General features: G+C 41.7%; 1 protein-coding gene across 1 annotated transcript; it reads right to left on the reverse strand.

Moving 5' to 3' along the window:
* Positions 1 to 3,341: 3,341 nt before the first annotated feature.
* On the reverse strand, positions 3,342 to 7,353 carry LOC110320594 (myelin P2 protein). Its single transcript, XM_021196681.1, has 4 exons — positions 7,215 to 7,353; positions 5,916 to 6,088; positions 5,655 to 5,756; positions 3,342 to 4,287 (listed from the first exon to the last, which is right to left on the reverse strand). Exons 1-4 carry the CDS (start codon positions 7,285 to 7,287, stop codon positions 4,237 to 4,239), a joined length of 399 nt encoding a protein of 132 aa, XP_021052340.1. The 5' UTR covers positions 7,288 to 7,353; the 3' UTR covers positions 3,342 to 4,236.
* Positions 7,354 to 7,938: the final 585 nt, after the last annotated feature.

The following is a 7,938-nucleotide window of genomic DNA, read 5'->3' on the forward strand; positions in this document are numbered from 1 at the left end:
CAATTTTAGGAATTACTGCTTTAATTGCAATTTTAACATCTTTTGCATTATCTACCACAGCCTTAGTTCAGCAGCTGCATACGCTCATTTTGTTAATGATAAGCATAGGAATATTTCCATAGCTTTGTCAGAACTACGTATTATAGATAAAAAATTGGAGGAAAAGGTTAATGTCTTAGAAGTAGTAGTCTTAGCAATAGGGCATGACGATATTAGCAATAGGATATGACATATTAAGGCTAGAAAGACAAAAAATTCAGATATTAACAGAAGTCACTTGGACACTTGGAACATTGATGAATTGGCCAGAGATTTAAAAAAAATAACCTAAGTGCATTGAATCCCCTGGATTGGGTTCAATATATAATCCTACTTGCTATTATTATTGGCATCATTTTGTTAGTAATCATTATGTTTCCGCTCATCTTTAGAGTACTTCTGAGATCTGTAGCTATGACAAATCAGGACATTCTGGAACTTCGGCTGAAAAATAAAAAAGAAAAGGGGGAAAATGCTATACCCACTCCAGTGAAGTCTGCTTGATAGGCCAGGAGGCCAGGAAGCACTCAAGAGGCAGAGTTTCAAGGAAACTATGCCTCCTGTAATCTTGGCATTCTCATAGTCCGTATACTCAAACCCTATCCTGAAAATCCTTGAAGCCAAGGAGCTTGGAATTCAGTAGGAATTCAGTGAGAAGGTTACCTATTCAGTAACATTCAAATTTACTTCTAGTAGAGACAGTGAAACTAATTAGGCAACACAAAGAACGGAGCTAGGATAGCTCAGGGCTAGTCTGCAGAGTGATTACTTAGGACAAAAGCCAGTCTCACCCAAACAAGGGAATACATGATGGCCTAGCAAACAGGTAGGTTAACCATGAAAGAGTTAGGGAATCCCCATGGGACAGGTTTCTTCACTAGGCCCAAAAGAACAACATAATCATGTGTTTACTAAGAACCCCTGGTGGTGGGTTTAACAATAGACTAGCATTACACCTGGCTCCTTTCTTAGTGGTAAATGCACCTGGTCCCTGCCATCTTTTGATGTATACATTCCTTTTGTTTTGTGTCACTGTAACTCGGCAGATGTGTCCTGATGTGTCCTGATGTGTCCCGCCTAGCTTTTCTTGCGTTTTCTTCTGTAAAAAAAGTTTGATGCTCGATTTGAAAAATTACACTCAGATTCTACACCCTCTCTCATGTCGTCTGTCTGTCAATCTCCACCGACTCCATGCCCATCTGTCTGAGACTTTGATTCGCACGGACTGAGGAGGACCCATTGAGCCTGGTCCATGGCACGTGATGTCCTCAGCACCTTGAGAGGGTTTGGGGAAACTCGGTGCTGGAAGAGTCCAGGAGGACACTTCCAGAGACGTTCAACTGAGGAACCAGCCACTCTGTGTGTAGGTAGCATCGACCCATGGGTTGATGTCCCAGACTGGCTGCAAAGGAGAGAGGTCAGTGAACACAGGCATCCATCTCTCTCTGTTCCCTGGCAGCGGATGCAGTGTGAGCAGCTGCGTCATGGTCCTATCCCCCCCATCACCCCACCCACCACAATGAGCTCTATCCTGGAACTGTGAACTGAAATTAATCCTTCCTTCACAGCAAAGAGAAAAATAACCAGTGCAATCCAGATCTAGGATGCTTCTAGTCAGTTTCTTCTAGCTTTATTGTTCATTGATAATTCCTACTGGAGTCCACGTTGACTGTGGTAGTTGAAAAGTGTCATCTGTTTTCACAACTCCTTCCACATTTACCAGCGGCACAAGTCATGTATTCTATGCCCCTTTTCTGTGCCATCTATCTATCATCTCACCACAATATCAGAGTCCTGAGTTACACTTTCCCAATGGTTTACCATTTGTCTTAGTCAGGGTTTCTATTCCTGCACAAATGTCATGACCAAGAAGCAAGTTGGGGAGGAAAGGGTTTATTTGGCTTACATTTCCATACTGCTGTTGATCACCAAAGGATGCAGGACTGGAACTCAAGTGGGTCAGGGAGCAGGAGCTGATGCAGAAGCCATGGAGGGATGTTCTTCACTGGCTTGCTTCCCATGGCTTGCTCAGCCTGCTCTCTTATAGAACCAAGACTACCAGCCCAGGGATGGCACCACCCACAAGGGGCCCTCCCCGCTTGATCACTAATTGAGAAAATGCCTTACAGCTGGATCTCATGGAGGCACTTCCCCAACTGAAGCTCCTTTTTCTGTGATAACTACAGCTGTGTCAAGTTGACACAAAGCTATCCAGTACACCATTCATAGTGATAATTTATGAATTTGTGATTTCTTAAAGGTTTTAAACTTGTAATTTATCAAGTATTTTATACCCAAGCTGTCCTAAGTTTAACCAATGGAAGTTTCTTTATGTTCAAGTAACACACCTCTATCATGTCTCTGAGTATTTTTTAAACTATTTAAATCTTACAGTACCTATTCTGTCCTAGTGTATCATCATTCATCTCTCCAGAGGACTTTGGTTTCTTTTAGTAAGAAATGGCATTAGAGATCAAGCCCCAAGTGCTATGTGTGCTCATAGTCCTGAGGTATCTATTCTTCTGAGCTCTTTTGGGAGACAAAACTAGGAGCCCTCAGCACGTGTGTGCATATTCAAACACACATTAGGTACATATATGGATCACATACATACACATGTAGTTATGCATGTACAGTTATATCTACTTATGAACATACACAGAGCTTAAAAACTGTATTAGCCAGACTGTCAATGTGGCAAAACACCTGATATAAAAAATATGGGGGAGGTTTTATTTTGGCTGGGAGTTTTAGAAGTCAAAGTTCAAAATGCTTAGTTACCTTGGTTCTGAGCCTGAGGTGCCACAGAACATCATCACAGCTGGACTATATGACAGAGACAACTGAAACTCATGGAAGACAGGAAGTGTAAGAAGAGGAAGGGGGCTAGGAATGACCTTTAAAGGCGTGATCCAGTGGCCTACTTCCTCCATCTAGAACCCACCTGCTAAAGATTTGACCACCTCCCAAGCTAGATCACAGCTAGGGGGCAAGACCAGCCCCCGAGACCGTTAGGGACTGTTCACACCGAGCGAGGTAGAACTATGAATTTGCACTGACTCCTCTGGAGTTCTTTGTGGCCTTTTTTTTCCTGCCTTCGCTCATTCTGCATTTTGTATGCGTCTTCTTCCACAGTGAACATTTGATTTCCATAAACAATCACACAATTATCATTTACTCAAATCATATATTGCAGCTTCAGTCTTACATAAGCACAGTGGCTCCTCATTCTTATAAACAATTCAGTACTCTATGACTAGTTATTTAAATAACATGAAAGAGGCCAGATGTTCAAAGCCTTGTACAAGAACATAGCAGCTTTATTCATCATATACAAACACTGGTTATAACCCAATTGTTTCAGGAGAAAGATGGATAACTATAATGACGCGGTTATACAATGGAATGATACTTGGCGATAAAAAGAAACAAATTACTGCTACATGCAATAACCTGGATAAACCTGGAAACCATCATGCTAAGTTTTAAAAGGTAGAGAGAAATGAATACAGGAGGTTTGGTGCTATTTTAAGCAAAGCTAGTCCAGGACCAAATCAAAACCATCCTTGCTTCTGGTGGGTTGATATTTCCTGGGGAGGGAGATGAGGAAGCCTGCTAAGATGGAGGAACCATGTTTGCCTCAGTAGGGATGTGCAGGCACATAGGAACATGCACTTGTCAAACACTCTCAGTGGCTGTAACAACTGGGCATCATATTGTTTGTGCATTACAAAACTTTGGCCAAGTGGAATGGAGGCTGTTCCTGTTGGCTGAAACACGGAACCCCAACCCCCAGTTAGAGCAGCTCATCCTCTTGCTTTGCTTTCTTTATGATTCCCCTGCCTCATAACTGTCCAGGCCCCCGAGGCACTTATCTCTGCCCAGAACAAAGCTCTTACCTTCTCATCATTATTCAAAACAGAATGAGCACAGCTTAGGCTGTCACTTTGCAACAGTGATTTTTATGGGATGTCTTTTGTCTAGTCAATACAGAAGGATTAACATGGTAAAGATGGATGAAAATGGAAAATGTCTAAATTAGTATTTTAGATTAATCCTCATTTAAACCTTTACTATAGAACACAGTATGACAAGCACAGAGGAAACCAGAGAAGCCAGCTGCAGTGAATGCAGGACTTGCTGAATATTTCCAGTCTTAGATTAGCAAACATCATTTGGATGATCCAACGATTTTTCTCAGATCTTCTCATAAATTCTGGTACAAACCACACCCTTCATTATATATTCCTTAAAAGAAGAGATTGGACCTTTAAAATACAAGTCAGAGGACAGGGCATTTGGAATAATATAGCAGTTTACAATGAAGCCACAAGATTACATTTAGGAAGGAATAAAATACCTGGATGCCAGCTTTCTAATAGTTTGCAATTACAACATAGAAACTCAAGAAAAACCTTTAGAGTTGATCTGTGTTATTATACATGATCAAGCAGCAGTTTTTATGCACAATTTAGATGCATTTAAATCCAATAAAAATTGTCATAGTTATAATGCTTACTGTTGGTTGTCAGCTTTGTGGGGGTTAGAATCATCCATCACAGAGACAGAGCATCCATCACAGAGACAGAGCAAACCTCTGGGCACGTCTGTGAGGGGCAGTCTCCGCCAGGGTAACTGAGGTGGGGGACCTGAAAACCTGACACATGCCAGCGTAGAGACATGCCAGCCCAGAGACATGCCAGCCCATGCGTTAGCCTAAGGCAGAGGCAGTGGGCTGCGTGCCAGTGTCCGTTTTCCCTTCTTCCTGACACGCACCACCAGCTGCCTCCAGCATCTGCTCGCCTGTCTTCCCTGCCATGATGGACAGTCTCTAACTACAGACCAACATGAGTTCTCTCTGAAGATGCGTTTTAGCTGGTTTTCATCACAAGGAGAATAGTGACTAATATCAAAATGGCTTTCACATTTGCCTTACCCAAAGAGCAGTCAAATACACTCCCTGAGAGATTTGGTTTGGTTGATCTGTAATGGGGACCTTGTGTTGAACTGACTCTTGTATATCTTTTGTGCCGCAAGAGCTAAACCCAGTGCACAGTGAAAGAAATACTCAACCCACTAGAGGACTGTATGTATATTCAGTGTGTGTGTGTTAGTGAGCACAGACTCACAGTCTTAAAACTCCCTTAGAGTCCATCTGCTGGACTCCTTTGCCTCATTCTCATCTGCTAACTAAAGAGGTCTCCAGAGCTTAGAACTTAGATTGAGCTTTTGGTATAGTTTAGGATAAGTTCCTATGGACTCCAGAAAACAAAGTGTTTTTACTACAATATTCTATAATTGGGCACGCCAGGGTTATGTTTTACTTTTGAAGTATAGGCTTACATTTTTTGGCAGTAAGTTTAAACAAGTGACATTCATCCATATTTTCATTAATTTTATTGTTTAGATACTACCACTTAAAATCTTGACCTAACACACGTAGGACTAAAACATGAATTTTTTAAAATGGTTTTTCACTCAAGCACTAACTGTTGACTTTATTCTTGGTGTTATTATCTATTTGTATTGTAAAGAGCAAGGGACATTTTGCAACAAGCACAACCAATGCATGGACACGGCGTTATTTCTGCCGTGAGGGCTGGAAATGCTCTTACCACTACCATTCTCCCATCCAGCAACCTTCTCCTTATGGCTGTCTCTTTACCATCCCACTTCTGCACTTGCTTCAGGGATCCTCTCTCCAGTGTCACGATGCTCTACAAAGACACATTCACGTGCTTGGCTTACCTCAGTTTCCATGACAGATGTCTCAACAAGTCACATTCATTGCCCAGGTCCCTAACTCCAAGAAGGGATAACCCTAGTTCTTAATAGTCCACTGGACTAGCTTTCAGGAAAACAATATTACACATTACCTTGGCTTTTCTGTTGTCAGCTGTGGTTTCATCAAACTCCTGGCCCAACTTGAAGGAGATCTCTGTATTTTTAAAGGCACTCTCCGTTCTAATGGTGATATAATCCCCCTTTTTGCTGATGATCACAGTAGGCTTGGCCAAGTTTCCCAGTTTTCTGTTGGCTAACCCCACACCTGAAAAGCAAGGTGATGTCAGATTTATTTATTTATTTATTTATTTATTGGTTAAGGAGGCATATTTGAGAGACAGATGTCATGTCCACAGGTTTAAGGTTCTTTATTCAGTGGCACCTTCAATAAGTAGATGGTGGGGCTTCCTCCCAAGTTTCAACAATGAGAGAACATGCATGTTGGTGACACAAGCATTTTAGTGTACTGTTACAACAGTGATGCCGACAGAGTTTACAGCATAAAACTACACAGCTGCAAAAGTTTAGTTTGTCCACTCTGTCATGTCCAGCGGTATCCTCACCTTAGAATAAGTTGTTTCAGATTTGTATGAAGCATTAGACATTTGAGTTTGTATTTACAAACATAGCTGCTTTCAGCCTAACCATCTCCTGCCTAACCATACCTTTCTATAACACTTTCTCTGTTGATAAGGAGCTACGGATATACAGACCCCCCCCCCCCATATCCTTAGTAGAATCATATTTTTGAAATTCTGTAGTTCCATAATATGCCTGATGAGAAGAACAAACAGAACAAACTCTCCAGCACACTCTCCTGTCTGTAGTCCCTGCTCAACACTAGGGCGGGCAGGCGTTGGTGGGACAGAGTTTGAACTCACAGCAGCCAACCAGTTCTTTTGATCTCAACAACTTCCACAGTTTTCAAGCATCGTCATCTAGGAAATGTACTATCTGTCAAGCTTCACACACTTAAATGATAATTTAATTACAGACAAACTCAAAGCAGAGACAAAATTTTTAGTTTGGATAAAGGTTAAAATTTTAAATTGTGGTTTTCTAGTATTCAACTCATAATCTTATGACCACATTAATTTCTATTAAACAAGCTTTCAGAAATGCCAGAATTTGGATTGACTCAAATTCTAATAGTTTTCCCCAAATTTCCAACGACAAACCTGCGAAACTGCCGTCAAATTCTATGCATTTAAATAGCTTCGTGTAAGTTCTAACAATTTACTGCCAGTGAAGTAGAAGTAAATTTTATGAATGAGACAGAAGATTGCACTCAACCCACGCAACATTCCCCAGACTCAGGGGAGGGGGGAACATTGGAAGAAAACCCTGTGCATCTGTCTTTCAAGGGACATTTGTCATGAAGCACTTCTCACCTAGAGCTTTCATGTAGTCATCGAAGTGCTCGCTGGAGACAAGCTTCCAGGTGCCTAGGAATTTGTTGCTCATTGTGATGGATGAGAGAGTTCAGTAGAGCTCCTGGTGGGATGCAGCAGATGCCTGGGAGATGCTGAGATCATGCACAGCTCTTTTCAAAGAAACCCAAAGCATGTGACTCACCCTGAGACCCAATGAGGAAAGGCAGTGACCAGGCTGAGTGATGAATGGCTCTTAAGTCATAAACTGCCTATCGATGGGTGAAAGAATCCTCTACACAATGTCCCTGTGTTTCCAAAACCACAAAAACAACTGAAGTATTGTTTGAACCTTTAAGCTATTTTTGGTGTTCATCTTACATTGATAGGCATGCTTAAGTCCTTCTATATATTATATGATTGTGCATGTGTGTGTGTCTGTGTGTGTGTGGGTGTGGGTGTGTGCACAGGCTCATGTGCATGCATGTGTGTAGGTATCTTACTGACTTTTAATTCTGATTTAGCACAATTAAGAGTTCTTGTTTCACATTAATTTTTATTGATTATTTGGGAATTTCATATAATACAACCCTAATCACACTCACTTTCAGTCCTCCCAGGTCTGTTCCCCACCCTTACAAACTCCCCCCCTCAAGAATAAGAAAGAAGAGGAGAAGGAGGAAGAGGAGGAGGAGGAGGAGGAGGAGGAGGAGAAGGAGAGGGAGAGGGAGAGGGAGAGGGAGAG

Source organism: Mus pahari, chromosome 4, assembly GCF_900095145.1.
Source record: "Mus pahari chromosome 4, PAHARI_EIJ_v1.1, whole genome shotgun sequence".
Taxonomy (NCBI): domain Eukaryota; kingdom Metazoa; phylum Chordata; class Mammalia; order Rodentia; family Muridae; genus Mus; species Mus pahari.